Source organism: Dufourea novaeangliae, unplaced genomic scaffold (genome assembly GCF_001272555.1).
Source record: "Dufourea novaeangliae isolate 0120121106 unplaced genomic scaffold, ASM127255v1 scaffold25, whole genome shotgun sequence".
Lineage (NCBI taxonomy): Eukaryota > Metazoa > Arthropoda > Insecta > Hymenoptera > Halictidae > Dufourea > Dufourea novaeangliae.
In genome coordinates this window covers 2,452,093-2,469,664 of record NW_015373901.1, presented here as the reverse complement: position 1 = coordinate 2,469,664, position 17,572 = coordinate 2,452,093, and the positions used below count along the sequence as shown (strand labels likewise).

At 29.9% G+C, this 17,572-nt stretch overlaps 1 protein-coding gene and 5 non-coding genes across 6 annotated transcripts; 2 read left to right on the top strand and 4 right to left on the bottom strand.

The window, feature by feature from the left end:
• Positions 1–480: 480 nt before the first annotated feature.
• On the bottom strand, positions 481–554 carry Trnat-agu. The gene has a single exon. It is a non-coding gene; the product is annotated as a tRNA-Thr (tRNA).
• Positions 555–887: 333 nt separating this feature from the next.
• Trnaa-agc lies at positions 888–960 on the bottom strand. The gene has a single exon. It is a non-coding gene; the product is annotated as a tRNA-Ala (tRNA).
• Positions 961–3,755: 2,795 nt separating this feature from the next.
• Positions 3,756–3,827, bottom strand: Trnap-agg. Its single transcript has one exon. It is a non-coding gene; the product is annotated as a tRNA-Pro (tRNA).
• A 403-nt stretch (positions 3,828–4,230) lies between these two features.
• Positions 4,231–4,302, top strand: Trnap-cgg. The gene has a single exon. It is a non-coding gene; the product is annotated as a tRNA-Pro (tRNA).
• A 6,020-nt stretch (positions 4,303–10,322) lies between these two features.
• LOC107193707 (aromatic-L-amino-acid decarboxylase-like) lies at positions 10,323–15,769 on the top strand. The gene is made up of 8 exons (XM_015583198.1): positions 10,323–10,541; positions 11,037–11,270; positions 12,863–12,992; positions 13,486–13,746; positions 14,260–14,377; positions 14,739–14,829; positions 14,916–15,116; positions 15,467–15,769. The coding sequence occupies exons 1-8, from the start codon at positions 10,341–10,343 to the stop codon at positions 15,767–15,769; spliced, it is 1,539 nt and encodes a 512-aa protein (XP_015438684.1). The 5' UTR covers positions 10,323–10,340.
• On the bottom strand, positions 12,069–12,140 carry Trnap-agg. The gene has a single exon. It is a non-coding gene; the product is annotated as a tRNA-Pro (tRNA).
• Positions 15,770–17,572: the final 1,803 nt, after the last annotated feature.

Genomic DNA, 17,572 nt, shown 5'->3' with positions numbered 1-17,572 from the left:
AAACCCAGTTTTTTATAAATTGGGTTCTTGAATCAATTAACAAAAACCAATGTTGTCTGTTAGGCATTAAAAGTTGTAATTTAAATACTTTAAAATACGTCTATCGCGTCGAATGTATATGTAGAATATTTGTGTTCGTAGTTATCATTTATAGTCGAAAAAGAACTTTTACCCAATTAGTTTTTTTCCACAAAATAATTATTCTGTATGTCCAAAGTAATAATTATTCACGAGGAAATTATTTTATACTTTATGTTCACAAGTTCCTAGATATTATATTTACAATGTTTTCAGTATCAATTTTATAGTACTTTTATTGCTTTTTATAATTACGTAAATTATAAATTCAATTATTTTCCTTGTAGTATATAACTTTTAAGTTGTAGACGAAAGCTTTAAAAATATCATGCAATTAAAATATAGCAAAAAATTATAATTCTACGCGTGTGCGTCACTGTTGGATTATACACATTCGTAGGAAGGCTCCGGAGGGATTCGAACCCTCGATCTCCTGTTTACTAGACAGGCGCTTTAACCAACTAAGCCACGGCGCCGTTGAAGCCAACGCTTCTACACTTTCAAGATTACTTTCACGTAATATTAGACATAAAAATTCTGCGTACACAATCTGTAATATATTTATATTAACATATTTATAATGTGCAGATTTTTCGGTTTGTTATAATGGTCAAACGGAATTGTTACTATAGTAAATCAATGACTACAATTATAATGTTCCGACAATTACATTATAATTAGACAAGCACATATGCTATACATTACTTTCATTTTGTAAAATGAATTTATTGGTATGCTGTTCTAAAATAGGAAATTAAAAGCGAATTGTTAACTTAAATCTAAGAAAAAAAAGTGTAATTGTAAAATTTTGGAGGCGCCGGGTATCGATCCCGGTACCTCTCGCATGCTAAGCGAGCGCTCTACCATCTGAGCTACGCCCCCAGTGCTACTTACTTTCTTATTCATGTATAGATAGTACAAAATAATTTTCGTTTGTTTTATTATATATAAACTTTTAAAAATTAATTTCATTTGACGTAACGTAACAAAATAGAGTGAATTAACATTGTTGCGTTCTTCTTAGGGAATTTTAAAGCTTCGTGGGAAATATGGCGTGAGCTAGCGCCTATGGGGCGCTTTTAATTGTGATTTTGTATTTAAGTATTCAATTAAATAACAATTTCAATTCAAACTGTTCACAATTCTTTAATTTTAATTTCAACACCCTTTTACACTTATATAAATGAATTTACTTTTATAAATACTCTCTATGTTCGAGAACGCGTCTGGATAGTTGTAATGTCCAGAGATGAATGGTGGAAGAAAGAAGCAAGGAGCGTCATCTCCTTGCCGAATTATAAAAACAAATACAATTTGTTTATTAACAAAATATCTTAGATACCGACAACCAATCAGGAAATTATTAATTAATTAAAACGACTTCCTATTTGCCAATCCATTCCCTGTCATTTATCAACTGTCCAGTTTGCGAGTGTTTAACATCTTAGCATTGGTTTGCATATTAGGAGAAGGAGATAAAGAGAAATTATTCAAACATAAATAACTTGAAATCTATCCTTTTGGATGATTAATTACTGATTTTAAATCGTTTCCTACATATGCCAACTTCACCTTTCTCCCTTCTCCTATTACATTTCTTTCAAACTTCGCGCTTCCAACACTCGCATATCGATAACCCTAAATATCGCTTGAACTAAAGACACTACCCGCGACAACGTAACAACATTAGAAGGCTAAATGTGAAGTAATATAGTAATAAATAGTAATAATCATAATATACAGACACATGCAATACGAATTTATTATTGTGCAGAAACATGTTTTTTTGTAATACATTTAATATTTGTCACGCGTATACGACAGAATCGGTCTCAAGAAATAAACGGATAGTTTCAGTTCATGGTAATGTGGCACTTAAATAAGGTTGACCATGACAATCACTACATTCATGGTCATATTTCTTATTGATTTTTAACTATTAACGTTACGTCAGTAGTCCCGTGACATTCCCCATGAACTTAACGGAACGTAAAGAAACAGTTAGATTGCCTATATTCTTTGTCTCGATTGTTTTCAGAATTGAACAGCAATTGATCATTTAAAATAATTTTCATAGTAATCTGCTATATAAGGTATTGTTTTTGTGCAATTGTGTTCAAACAAAAACTAGCATTTTTTAAATAACCAATAATGATTCATTATACTTATGAATATTTCAGAAATTATTTAAGGGTATTATTTTTTGTGCTTGAATCAGTAGATAGTGTATGTAATGTAAAGATGAATTGAATTTATAATTTGGCCAAAAATCTATTAACATAATTTTAATGTAATATGTAAGATATACAGTTTAATAATCATATTTGTATGTATGTAGTATGTAACAATCAGCCTCTTTGACGCAATCTTTACTGAAAAAATTAAATGTTTATTGTTCGATTATGTAATGACATTATTCAACTGTCCATTATTATCACTCGTGATGGCTTCAGCAGTTCAACATTGTAACTTCTGTACTTATTCTTACAATTAGTAAGTAATTAGTAATCGTATTTCTAGAATAATATTACTCGAGAACATCATTAGAATAATAAAAAAATTTTCAGGAAAAGAAATAAATACTTGACTATGTATTTAAAAAAAAATATTGTACATACAAATATTTCTAAATCACGAACTCGATAAAGTGAGACATAACATCTATAAACTGAATAATATAATTAAAGTAACGTAAAAAGATAAAAAATTGAGTTACTAATTCAATAGCGATTTGTTCTTTTTAAAAAGAAATTTTAAATGTCCTATTACCGACGTTCGCGAGTATAGATATTTAGTCTTCATTGTCAACTGTCTGAATTGAAGGTCTTAGAAAAATTTGGTTTATATAACCACATTATTCTTTAGTATTTATGTTAAAAGAATCATCAACTGAAGACTGAATTGTACCGCAAAAGTGATACCGCAGTGCTGATATTTAATAATTGATTTGCTTCAGTTGGTCTCATGCATTCTGAAACGTGAAGAAAGTTTCTACGTATATTTACCGCATTAATTAATTTTAAACCTGTTATTAAAGATAAAGAGAGATTCATAAAATGTGGGTTGTATGTATAAACTATTATCAAGCAGTTTCATTCGACACGGATTATATGTTCTCTGATTATAGAAATGTACACAAAATAATAGACAGTCTTTGTAAATGGTTAATAAGATTGTAGTTGCTAAGTTCGCAACTGTAACTCGCGAACAAGATAAGATAGACCAAGTGCTTATATCGGTTTTATTTTTGCCTGCGAAATACAACATTACGATCATACTCGTATATTACGAAATACATCTTCGATATTATTGTTACGTTAACGATGTATCAATCATAATGATTATTGTATTGATCGGCACATTACTGACCTATGAATTTAAAAACGACATCGAAGTATTGTCAACATTAATTTCTCATAGTGCCATGCATCAAACTTCCAAGAGCATCAATTATTAAATATTACAAATGTTTTAATTCAATCAATGGTGTCTTGTGGCTAAAACAAAGTAGATGATAAGTTAGGCCATAAAATCGAAATTCCAGTTTGTGTGTCAACATATAACAAGAACACTGGTTGCTGTGCAGCTCGAATCTTATATACTAAAGTATATTTTCATTTCGGAGTGATAAAGTTTCTATAAATCATTGATAACACGGTTTCAAAATGAAAAAATTTGGGCTCGTCCGGGATTTGAACCCGGGACCTCTCGCACCCTAAGCGAGAATCATACCCCTAGACCAACGAGCCACGTTGAAAAACGATACTTTCACATCGAACGTGATCGTGGAAATCGGATCAATGATTACTAAAGGTCAGGTGTTTCGGCTCCGTCGGTAGCGCTCCAGTTTCTGTAACGAATTCATGAAATTTCTTTTATTTACAATTATATTTACTCTTATTTCTATACCTTATTCACCCATATACATTAACAACATATATTTGCAACAAACAATCATTGAATATTGTATTTTGTATAGATTCTCTTAAAAGTCTTTCTTTGTACGAGTGATTGGATTCTGTAGACGTACATGGTATTGAAGAATATATCCGATGTATTATTGAGAGTTGTTCATGATAATATATTAACAAATGATTATATTTACCTTGACAGGTGCATGGTAATGGTGAAAGTGAAAAAAGTTTGCAAGTTGGCTCGTTGGTCTAGGGGTATGATTCTCGCTTCGGGTGCGAGAGGTCCCGGGTTCAAATCCCGGACGAGCCCGAGGGTTCATTTTTATTTTTTTTTATCATTTTTCTATTTATTTATGAATGTGTTAATAACGTATCCAACAATGTACTATATATTTTTATTTTCTTTCTTAGACTTGTTAAGGAGAAGGCTGCGTGTCACGAAAATGTTTTAAATTTGAATATTAATATATATTTACTGGACAAATTCATAAAACAGAAAAATTATATGTAATTCAGGTGTAGTTTAAAGAAGGTGTTTCGTGAAATCTTTAAATTAGACAACGAAATTGTTACAAGGTACTTTTCATGTATTTTCAGATCTTTTTTACATACAGTTCTGTACTAATAAATATTCTATTAGTTCAATGAATTGTAATTCTACGTTATCCTTGTGTTCGTTTTTTCATTTGAATAATTACAAAAAAGTAGTATAATAATAATATTAGATTATTAAATGTAAATGAATGAGTGGTTCGTTAATTTCATATTGAAAGGGAACACACGTTTGATTGAAAGGAATTACACCACTGATTTGCACAAAAACCCGCAATAAATTCTTGAGCCATACCTCCGAGGTATAAGTAGGATTTCGAACTCTGCAAATACTGTGTGAAAAATCGCTACGTATGCAAGTTATACGATAATTAAATCACATGGTAGCCTATTTCCATTGTACAGCACAATGTTAGAAATGCTTCAAACAGCCTTGTACTAGCACGTTTTTCAAAAAATGATTAATTTCTTCAAAATTTGATAATTCTCTAATTAACTAAAATATGGCTATTTGCATAATTAATAATTAAAACTCTTTAGTATCCTTTGAAATTTTAAATGATTTGATTATCCTGCTAATAGTAAACCCTTTAACTTATTAGAAGAATGTTAAATGTATCCTAAAATTCGTTATCAATCAACCTCAAAGACGTATCAAGTTTGTATCAACAACAAAGTAATAATCAAGATTATAATCTTATTATACATTCTATATAAATATAATTTATAATTAATAGGTAGTATATGAATAATAATTGTGATACTGATTGAGCGTCTGTCACCATATTCGTCTGACAATGATATGTCCATCACTACTTGCAACCTTCAAAGTCTTGGGCACTTTACGAATTAAATAATTCGTCGTTTTTCTATTTTCCAATGAATTCGTTAAAACATTCGAAAGATATCGAAGCGTTACATAATTAAATTCCTTCGAACACAGTGACTTCAATGTTCAATATTAATCGTTGCACGTTTTTTTGGTGATCGAATACCAAAGACTTCAGACTCTTCTGGGATCGATTGTTTATACTGTTGATCGTAGGTAAATGGAGTCCCATTTTTCTTTAAATCGAAGCGACAGAAAGTGTAGCAGGTTAACGGAAAACGAATCGTATGTAAAAATCGGCTCTACCACATCCCCACGATCGATCAAGGTTGCCCCAGACAACAATGAAAATCGGAGAAGAAAGAAGCGTGTACAGAAGTGCCAGCCATTTTACATTCGATGAATGAAAAACAGCCTCGGACAGCCGAGGATATATAAAGGGGATGGTTCTGCTATCATTCGCAGTGGAACACGCTCTCCTCGTTGATTGAAGGCACCCATTCAAAAAATTGCAATTCCCTGTGCTGTACCACGGTGAAACTGTAGTCCTGGGTAAGTAAACCGATTCACTATCGATTTCTAACTCGATAGTGTTCATATTGTTTATTGATTCCCTGGTCACTGATTAACGATTGTTGATTAATTCGGTAATTATTTGATCCTCGGTTCCCTTGCAAATATTGACACTGCAATTTTGAGATGAATATATTTCGTAATGGATTGTGACTGTAGCTTTGTCGAGTCGATCCTGTAAAGTGAGCAGTTTTGTTTAAATTAATAGGTTTGGAAGTTGCTGTAAATGTCTAAAGAAATATATTCATTATGTGAACTCTAAACTTATGTAACGAATAAAATTTAATAATCTACAATTCTTAAAATATGATAAGGTTTGATAAATCTCGTGTCATGCAATGTTTGTTTATAACGTTGAGAAATTTATTTAATATGTAGAGATTATAGAAATCGTGTGTTTGAAATTTGATTTTAAAATAAATATTTCTTTATAATTATCAGGAGTATACTTTCCCATGATTTTTATTTGTGATTCTTTTCAAATAAAATGATACTATAGTTATTTAGTGTTGAATACAAATAGAATAATTCTAGCATATTGTTTTACTATGAAATTTACGTATATGTATACGAAATGTCGGAAAACATAAAAGTTTTCAGAAAATAAATTTATTATTTTCTATGGTCAAATTATAATTCTTTTTACAAATTCAATTGTATTTTACAGATATGTTATTTTGCAAAATAAAATAACGTAACAACGTGTTACTACTTAGAAGTGACTTATCTATATTCGTGTCAATTTTTGTCAGTAATTTTTCAAGTCTCTGATTCAATTTCTTTCTCAATTCTTTTTATATAAAAAGTGTGGTTTACAATATCGAACTTTCAAAAAATGTTTTTAAAATCAATTTCTCTAACTTGAATTGTACTTCATCGGTTCGGTGTTGGAATAAGAACGATGACACAGGAAATAAAAGTATTTTGTAAATATATTTCTGTTGGTAACGCTTATTCTCTTTTGATTATAATTTTCTTTGAAGAAGTGGAGGCCGTTATGCACGAACGCTTCGATTTTTATACTCTTCCGGGTGTTTAGGATTAGTTCAAGGACATCCTTTCTGCAGTTATATTTTTCTAATTTACTTTGTTTTTGCTTATTATGTGGACAGTTGTCAGCCTTTCGTCATTTTAACGATTTAATGAATTAAGAAATGTAAATACTTTTAAGTAATATGCTTCCTTCGTTTAATGTTATGCATTAAATGGCTGAAATAAGATAACTACATAAGTCTAACAATTTGTGTTATATTTGCTTCTATCTAGTGACACGTATTATGGTGATAGTATCGTATCATTTATCCCATAATAATAGCCTTATATTCATGATAATTGCAATAATATTAATACCCATGCTTATAGAGTGATAATAATACTAATTAGAACGTACGTATATTATAATTACTACGATTCATTGGTAAACATTATTTATTTGTAGAATGAAACAGTAATTGTTATTTAAAGAAATTATCATAACTAAACTGCGGATTTTATGCAACTGAAACGTACATCAATGTATGAACTATATTAGAATAAAACTGTCAATACTTCAATAGAATTTCTCATCTATCGTTACTCGTTATCTTAATAAACTCTCCGAGGGAAAACATTGAAATCTCTTTTTAACATTTGACTCCATACATTAGTTACAAAAAATGTGAGCTTTTCAAAGTATCAGATATAATAATAGTTTTTATATTTTGATACAATACATTAATTTACGGTTTCCTTAAAACTAGAACTCTATATTTAAAATTATGTAAAATAATTATTGTTGCGTTAGCTTTCAAGTGGTATGCTGCCAATGCTTGTATAATTCTATCAACTACCGATCAATAAACTGCGGATGTTTATGCAAATATAGACTTTTGTGAAGCTTATAAAAATTGGAGGCAAATAGAAATATGCTTGGCTTATTAAGATGTCTAACAAAAAATAAAAACCTCGGTAACCTGTATTAAAAATATAACTGTACTAAGTTGTAAACAATTGCCTCTACGATAAATATATTAAATCTGTAATCTCCTGATCAAGTTTATTACTATTACTATACATATTATTCTGATTCCTATACATACTTATGTCATCGTAATACAGTGTTAGATTCGCTAAAACCTCTACATGTCAAAATTCTCAAACATTCAACTACCTAGTTATAAAGTTCTTGCTCAACAATGTACACCTGTTGTTTATTAAATGTAATCAGTCGTTGATTACCGGTAATTTCATTGAATGACTCGAAGTGACAGCGAAATACGTGGTGACAGCATTATCCCATATCGAGAATCGGTTTGTTCGATTGTCAGGTGGATTACGTAGGAACGGTTCTCGAAATAGGACCTTTTCAGTTTCTTCCTCGACAGAGACAGATCAATTTTTTGTATAATTATGGAGAAAGCGAGAGAAAGTTTTCTATGTGCCCGGCGTTCAACTTTACCCAGCAGCGGTTCAAGCGAACCCACTTCTTCGAGGACCGTTCTCGACTCGACATGTGCGTCATAGTTTTCGGTCCAACCCGATTGTGCATCGTTCGATCTTGAAATTCTGACGTGTTTCCGTCCGTCTGACAGCCCACGTCGCGCAGTGAACGGTTGCGCTGTGAATTCTTGCGCGAAATTCGAGTCGCGCGAACGCATACGAACTGTGTACCGCGTAGATTTAATTTAAAAGACATAAGGGACTGTTTTTTTTAAATGTTACGTTGATGTGCAGTGTCGGAAAGATTGCAATTCTAACGACAAAGCGTGGTGCGTTTCGTTATTAATAAACTGTCGACCCGTTAGTATCGATTTATTGGCATTAGAAGGACGTACAGTCGAAGAAAAACGTATTTTAACAGTATTACGAATTGACAATACTCAGTGTAACATTCCGTTAAGAAGGATTTATTTTCATGGCTGCTAGAACAGCTTTACATTATAGTATAACGTATATATATATTTATATACTATTATATACATGTTATACTATACTATTGCCTGATGAAAATCATTTTTAATCTGTTGTTACACTGAAAATAGTATTGTGAATTGATGGTAAACGTTATCGTCGTATGGATACTCTTTTCTGCCACTGTATATTCTAATGTTTTAATTAATGACCTTTTGTCCTGTATTTAAAGTATCTATCAATGAGTAAATCAGTATATTTTCTCGTATTTAATACTCATTTTCGAGGAAAGTAAAAACTTATATGACATTTGAAATGTTCGTTATTGTTTTCTAATATCTTGTATCGTTTTTATCAAAGAATAGTTTGGGAGAATATTTGTTATTTGAATTTAGAGTGTCGTCTCACTAAAAAAGATGCAATAATATTGTTCATACGAATTATAATACGGAGAAGAACCCAACTGAATTAATTAATTTGTTGGCGTGTTTGTAATCAATGAAGAATTGTAACAGTGATTGGGATAGGACCGGTTCTGATCGAGTTATTTAATCGATATTGATGTGGCGTGTATCCGTTCAGCAATATCGAAAATTACTTCATCCTCAAAATTTTACGTTTTTTCGCCGCTGAAATTTTTCATGCATAACGGTATATTTATAAGATCTTTCAATTCGATTTGTAATTCGAGTTTTAATTATGTACTTTTTGCTTGAATTCTTTACCGGAAACCGGTATTTCATGGTTATTTTAATTGAACGCCCTTGAAATTTTAATGAATCTTTACAAATATGATACCCGTGTAACATTCAACAATGAACGTGTGCAATGGTGATGTTTTAAAATGCTAGTGTTAATTTCATTTGAAAGGAAAGAATATGTTAAAGAACAACCAAATGAATAATGTTACATTATTGTTATTATTGACGAAGTCAGTGACACAAAGAAGGATTTATTAATGTATTCATTATCGTTTGACTACGATACTGTTTCCAATTAAGTGAATCATGTTATCAATATTATTGATATCACTGTATGACGTTCATATCGTATTACGTAATACATGTCTCTGTTCAATTCGTAAATAAACATTTGTTAAAATATGGAATATAATAATCATGATTCTGTGAATATTCTAATGCATCCGATATGATAGGCTTGTTTTAAAATCATGCATAAAGTTTAAATTCTTTGAAATATTAAAGTTAAATGTTTGCACTTAAATAGGGTAGATATTTTGAAAATGTACGAGTAGAAAAAAATACATCGGTAGAAATTTTGAAAGTATACCAGAAGATACTTTAAAAGAAATTGTGAAAAATGTAAAATAGTCTCGGAGTCTAAACGTTATACAAGTTATCTCCGTTGTGTAACATTCGATGTTATATTGTGTAATAATTACGATATTAACTTTCGATAACATTCTTCTACTGTAACAACGTTTATTTGTCCCTATTAAATAGGATTAATCAAAGGATTTGTTTTCGAAGAAATTTCGGTTTACGATGGACACAAAGGAATTCATTGACTTCGGCAAGGCAGCCATCGATTTCGTAGCAAACTATACGGACAGCTTGAGAGAGAGGAATGTTCTTCCGGATGTCGAGCCTGGTTATCTCAGTGACTTGTTGCCAGAAGAAGCACCTCAAAAACCGGAAACGTGGCAGGAGGTACTTAACGATGTCGAGAGATACATCATACCGGGGGTAAGTAACCATATTAAACATATAATATTAAAATATGATACATTACATTTATCGTATTCATTATATTAATATTTATTGAATATATTACATTATTATACTAACCCTGCTGTTCTCCTTATTTACTTCACAGATTTATATCCCTACGAATAAATATATTTCAAACGTTGAAATAATTGTTTAAATACCAAAAACAAATATTTAAAAACATACTATCTATTGAAACATAATCTTCATTTCGTGTTATATTACATAACCCGAGACGAACAGTATGGTTCAATAAACAGATTAAAAAAGAAATAACAGCATGATTAATAACTAATACAATACATAATATGAAACGTTCTCATTCATTCACAGCCTATTTCTTCACTAAATAAACCTTCCATTTTTGTTCTTTGCTAAATAATGATCGATGGTTCAATAACTTACTTCATTTCACTGAAATGCTTAATTGTATATTTTATTTATATTTGGCTACGTGTGTCGTATTTTTAGGTAACACATTGGAATTCACCGCATTTCCACGCGTTCTATCCAACTGCAAACTCCTTTCCCGCGATTGTCGGTGAAATTTTAAGCTGCGGTATCGGTTGTATCGGATTTTCGTGGCTTGCCTCGCCCGCGTGCACCGAGCTTGAAGTGATTATGATGAACTGGCTCGGGAAATTAATAGGATTACCGAACGAGTTTCTGAACTGCAACGACGGTCCTGGTGGAGGCGTTATACAGGTAGATGATCATTTAAACAACAGGTGTTTATGCAAGTTTATACTTTTATACACTGATTTGCGAAAATGTAAAATAAATACACATTTATTCGCTTTATTGAGTGTCTTGTTATTTTAATTATAAAATAATTAAATATATTATAAAATAAATAAATTTATTATAAAATGAAACCATTGGACATTGTATAATATCTTCATTCCATCATTTGTGCACATTTAAGTAAACGAATATGAGGTGTTGACTACCTTACAGTTTAATACAAACTGTGAAATCGATAATTATTAATTATGTGAAATCGAACTACAAATTAGAAATGAAGAAAATTGATATTTAGAATTATTCGAAAGATATTAAAAAACACATAGTACAACTGTAAAAGTCTTCTATCAGATTCAAATCTTTCAATTAAAAACTGTATCTCATATTTGACAATATTAATTTCTCACTTTAATTTGCACATTTTTACTGTAACTAACAATTCATTCATTTTTCATTGTCACAGTTATTCTGTAAATTTTATTTTATTTCTCAATTACCAATATGAATCAGAGTATTTGGCTTAGGGACTGAATTATGAATTAAAAAGAAATGATTTTATTCTTGTTTCTATGTTATATTTATTTACTTTTGATGTAATAAGCGTAAGCTATGACAACACTTACATGTACAGTGCAGGATGTTAATAATATTCCTTTAAAATATTGCAATTTATTAAAATTTTTGTCCACAATTATCTATTAGTTAATATCTAGTACAGTAAAGATAATATTTTGTGTGATTTTAAAAAGAAAAAAAATTGGGCTCGTCCGGGATTTGAACCCGGGACCTCTCGCACCCTAAGCGAGAATCATACCCCTAGACCAACGAGCCTTTATAAGTATTGCTTTCATATTTAGGAATGACCATTGGCTATATCGTACGAACATTTATTCAAAATGTTTGATAATTTGATTTTTGATAATTTCACTTTACATTTATTAATTTATAATATTTTGTAGATTTATCATTGAATAATCATTCTATATATTGCAATTACTCGTTTTAAAACGTTGGTTCATAAGTTATACGTGTTATAAAATCGTTCTACTAGAAATGCAGCAATTTTCGGAAAAGTTAGTAGTAAATTTAGTATTATCTATTTTCGATTTTTTAATTATGCATTCTCTAAACATAAATATAAATTTATTTCCTACATGTGTTTTAATGATAATGTGTAGTTATTTACTTCTTAATATTTGCTTATCTAATAATACAGAATTTAATATTTTCGATGTCTACGCATAACTTTATTTGAAAGAAATTAGAATATTTCTATTAGTAAAAAGGTTCAACTAGTCTTAGCTGGACTACGAATTTTATGTTTTTCAAATAAACATGAATGTATACAACACAAAACAGTAAAAAGTTTATTAAAAATCACTACAGATTTTGTTTTGAACCTGATAATATCATAAATAAAGAAAACAATTTTTATTCAATCCCAGATTCATAAGTTAAAGAATACATTTGTGACTTTATATAAATATGACGTATTCACCAATTCTAAACATTATTACACAGTATTGATTATTATTCCTATTTTGTTCATTTAGGGATCAGCAAGTGAAGCTACTTTAGTGTGTCTTTTAGCTGCGAAGGAACAAACGACCCGTCGCATAAAACGTCTTCATCCAGAGTGGGATGAAACCTTCATCAAAACCAAATTAATTGCTTACACATCTGGTAAATATTTTATTTATGTAAATCTTCTATCAAGATTTTGACAGTCATTTGACCCTCTTTAAACCCTCGAATTATATTGTATTTGAAGATTTCATCTTTACTTTTAATTAATTTTTATATTAATTTAAAATTTATTTCCTTAATGGCGATTATAATAAATAACAATTATAAACATTAAAATATATCTATAATCATATTTCATGTTAAGAAAACAAAAATAAAGGATATTTTACCTTGAAGAAGATAATTCCTTAAACTTTCTATTTAAGATTGATTAGTCACTTGTATTTAAGTGAAATTAATTCACATATAACATGTAGTGAAAAAATTAATATTTTTTATTCAAAGTTTTGATTAAAATTTGTGTATAGTATCAATGTAATGAATAGAAATATTTACACAGTCGTAATTCAATTTATTTTGTGTCATGTGTGTTTTCTAAATAGTTGAATAACTTATGTAATAATAATTATTTTCCGATTCTATTTCATAGATCAATCAAACTCTTCAGTTGAGAAGGCGGGACTGTTAGCGTCGGTGCCTATGAAACTTTTACCAACTGACGAAAAATGTTCTCTTCGTGGTGAAACATTACTGAATGTGATCAAGGAGGACCTGGAGAAAGGTCTGATACCGTGTTGCACTGTGGCCACTTTGGGTACCACCGGCACGTGTGCCTTCGACAACCTTGAGGAATTGGGGCCCATTTGTAATGAAAACGACATATGGATGCACGTAGACGCCGCTTATGCAGGTTAATAATACTTGTAAATTTCTTAGTTTATTAAAGTGTCCGTATTCATATCAAATTTCATTGTTAGATGACATACATTCTTACATTTCCAATATTGTAGGTTCATATACATGTATAAACGTATCAGGATTGCAGTATTGAACAAAATTTATATATGTCTTTTTTAAACTTGCAACTCTTCGCATGAAATTTCAGTTTAGGGCGTACAAAAATAAAAAAGAATATTTCTTCAAGAATGTCTACACGAGTAAATATATGGGAAGTGTAGAATATTTGAAAATTGTAAATGAAGATATCATTTTACTGTTAATACAAATGAAATTTTGTTTCCTCCAATCGAGCTTTAAAGATATATGTATATCTTTAAATATTATATATATTCTTAAAATGTGCAAGGGATATTAAACAAAAAAATTATGTTTCTACGAATCACAAACATTTATTTTCACGAATAATTCATTTCATAATTATTGAAGCTACATAATCCTTTGAATTATTATACTGTTTTTGTAGGAGCCGCATTCGTCTGTCCTGAGTATCGGTATTTAATGGCCGGTGTTGAGTACGCTGATTCTTTCAATATCAATCCTCATAAATGGTTGCTCGTAAATTTCGACTGTTCTGCGCTCTGGTGTGTATACATTTATCTTAAAGCAAAAATATTGTAGAACCGTTGTTATTCGAATTAATAGAAATTTAACTTCGATTTTAAATCAATGATTATTAATCAACTTTCGAATACAACAATTTTCGAGTATTTTGAAACTTATTTTCTTAACTTCAATCATTCTTTATTTTACATAATATAGCAAGAGAGTTTAATTAATTTTAACTATGTATGTACGAAAAGTATTTTAATCAGTTTTTTACAAGGAATCATTTGATTTTAAATATTTCATTAGTAGAGCATACGCAGAATGAAAATTTATTTAACGAAGGTTCTACTATGTTTATGTTGAACGACACCAAATTACACATTCTCGTAATTTCAGGGTGAAAGATTCTAGGCGTCTCATTGAAGCATTTAGTATAGATAGAATTTATTTAGCGCACGATAAACAGGGGCTGGCTCCAGATTATAGAGTAAGTTGGTCATTTGGAAATAACAAATAAGAAAACCATCATCAGATCTTAAATGGAAGTTAATATTCGTAAAAATGATTTATTAGAATTGGCAAATTCCCTTGGGTCGCCGTTTTCGTTCCATGAAACTTTGGTTCGTTCTGCGACTTTATGGAGTGGAAGGGTTACAAGACCACATAAGACGATCATTGAAATTGGCGCAAATATTCGAAAAATACGTCAAATCCGACAATCGATTTGAATTGGTAATTGAGAGATCTCTGGGTTTAATTTGTTTCAGAATGAAGGTACGTACACAAAAATTACCATTCAAATACTTTCTTATACTTTATCATTCAAATACTTTCAAATACTTTTTTTATATAACTTCTGTTTTATATTTCTTATTTTTCACTTGTAGTCTTAAACATACATTGTTCTATGTAATAGTATTTTTCCACTAATTTAATATTACTACTGTACTAATATCTATGAATTAAATCAACGAAATTATAATTCCATAATTTCCAATAATCAGTGAAGTTTACTTGAATTTTTATTTAACATGAAATATTTAACAGTTTCATTTTACAAATAGTAAAGAGAAGTTTCGAGACGTCGATAAATCTTTTATTCCGGTCGATTTTTTTCATTTCAGGGTGACGATAAATTGACTAAAGAACTTCTAAGTCGTTTGACAGCCGAGAAGAGAATTTATGTCATACCAGCGAAATTTCACGAGAAATTGATCGTCCGTTTCGTAGTGTGCAGCCGTTTGTCTCGGGAAGAAGACATAACTTTCGCGTGGAACGAGATTACGAAACAGGCGGCGGAAGTACTGAGATCCCAGACACCAGCCTTGCAAGAGGAATCACTCGAGCCTTTCACAAAATCTACCGCCGACATTGCAACGAGAATAGAAAGTTTGAATATCGAGGCGAAAACACAAAAGATATCGTAGAATTTAGTGTCTGTCGGTTAAAGAATAGTCATTTCTGAGGCTTTCCGATATTCCCATACAAATTTCAATTATAATGTTATTTAAAATCTTCAAATAATAGTAACTAAACTGTGGATATTTATGTAAATTCTCTTTTCCATAGACCACTTCACAAAAATCGAAATCAGAGAAAAATTTCTTTGTACCATTAAGAGATATGTTATATTAAATATAGTATTCAAATTTTACTAGCTTCGATTTAATCTTTTTACTTTATTGAACTTTACATACCAACTTGATATTTTATAAATGCATACAGTCCGCAGTTTAGTGAGAACTTTTTAATTTAATATAATAGCAATGACAAAAGTGAGATAATAAAACAAAGGTTAAAGTTTTATTACTTGGATTGTATTGTAAATAGTTGATTTCAATATATTTAATACATATCAGCAATTTATTTCATTTTTACGCGTTCTCCTATAGGATATTATTGGCAAAGTAATAAAAAAATTTGAAACTCGGACAAATGCCTGTAATTAATTGAATTTGGGATACTGTGGTGATTAGTATGACGAAGGTAGTCATTACAAGAACTCATACCAGAAAGAAAAAAATTTTGTGTGATGTAATTTAAATACACTGTAATATTGTAAGAAAATATTCTTGTAAGAGTAATATTTAAAATAGATATTAACTGTGTTCCTTAAAACATGTTGTATTCGTATTATTATTATTATTATTATTATTATACTTTAACATAAGTTACTAGTATTTATGAATTTATTGTATAGAATGGTATGTTAAATAAAGATAAAACGATAAATGAAATTTATTAGTGTTCCTATTTTATTTTTAATGCAAAAAAATATTTTGAATTTCATATTCTCTAAATATAACACATTATGTGGAATACACAGTATATAAAAGCTGAAATTATGGTACCAATATTGTAATTATAACATTATAAAATTATATTATTATAAAATAAATAAATGAATTACTCTCAAAAGAAAATTTCATTTCATAAATCCATACACAATTAATATTTAAGCAATAAATTATAATTAGTTGTAATATGAAATAATCTTTACACTGATTTATTCCAAAAAGTTAATACAAATTAATATTCTAATATCCTAAAAATAATTTTAGTTGGAGATCATAACTGTAGGCTTTGTAGTCGTTGACGTGCATCTGATAAAATTGTTAAAAAGAAAAAAATTACCTTATTAATTACGTTTCAATGACCATGACTCCAGAAATTGTCGCAGTTGGCTGTGACAATTAATCTTAGCAACAATCGAACGTCATGACGGCAATGGTCGTTTGTTTGCGCGTGTAACATGCTCATCTTGTAACGTTTGCCGACAAGGAAATTCCCTTTCTAATAACATCAAAATTTCTATCGGGATTAGGCATCATCATCTTCATGAACAAATTCACTAATTCACGTCCAATGAAATGCTACTTACGAGGCAGAAGCTAACGCTTCAGAAGTTCCAAAGAGTTTTAGTAAGGTAGATAAAAATACTTTAAATTACGTTCTGACATTCAAATTGTTAGCATTAAACTTTTGATTACGAGCTCTATTAACGTATGATGCAAGCGGATATTGTAAGACATTTCTAATCTGTTTATAAAACACTGTACGGTTACAAATTACTTTAGATTGAAGTTTGAGAGGTTGGATTTTTGACGTTTGACGACTCCATCGACTACTGTCTCTGTCATAATTCGTGATACAAGGGAATCAATTTTTCTTCTCACTAGTTTAGAATATTAATTAAATTTAAGTAATGCAAGTGAACCTTGTTAATTCTT

Coding starts and splice junctions, on each gene's coding strand:
- LOC107193707 (XM_015583198.1), top strand. CDS start 10,341: ATGGACACAAAGGAATTCATTGACTTCGGCAAGGCAGCCATCGATTTC. Junction 10,542..11,036: donor AGAGATACATCATACCGGGG/GTAAGTAACCAT, acceptor TCGTATTTTTAG/GTAACACATTGGAATTCACC. Junction 11,271..12,862: donor CTGGTGGAGGCGTTATACAG/GTAGATGATCAT, acceptor TTGTTCATTTAG/GGATCAGCAAGTGAAGCTAC.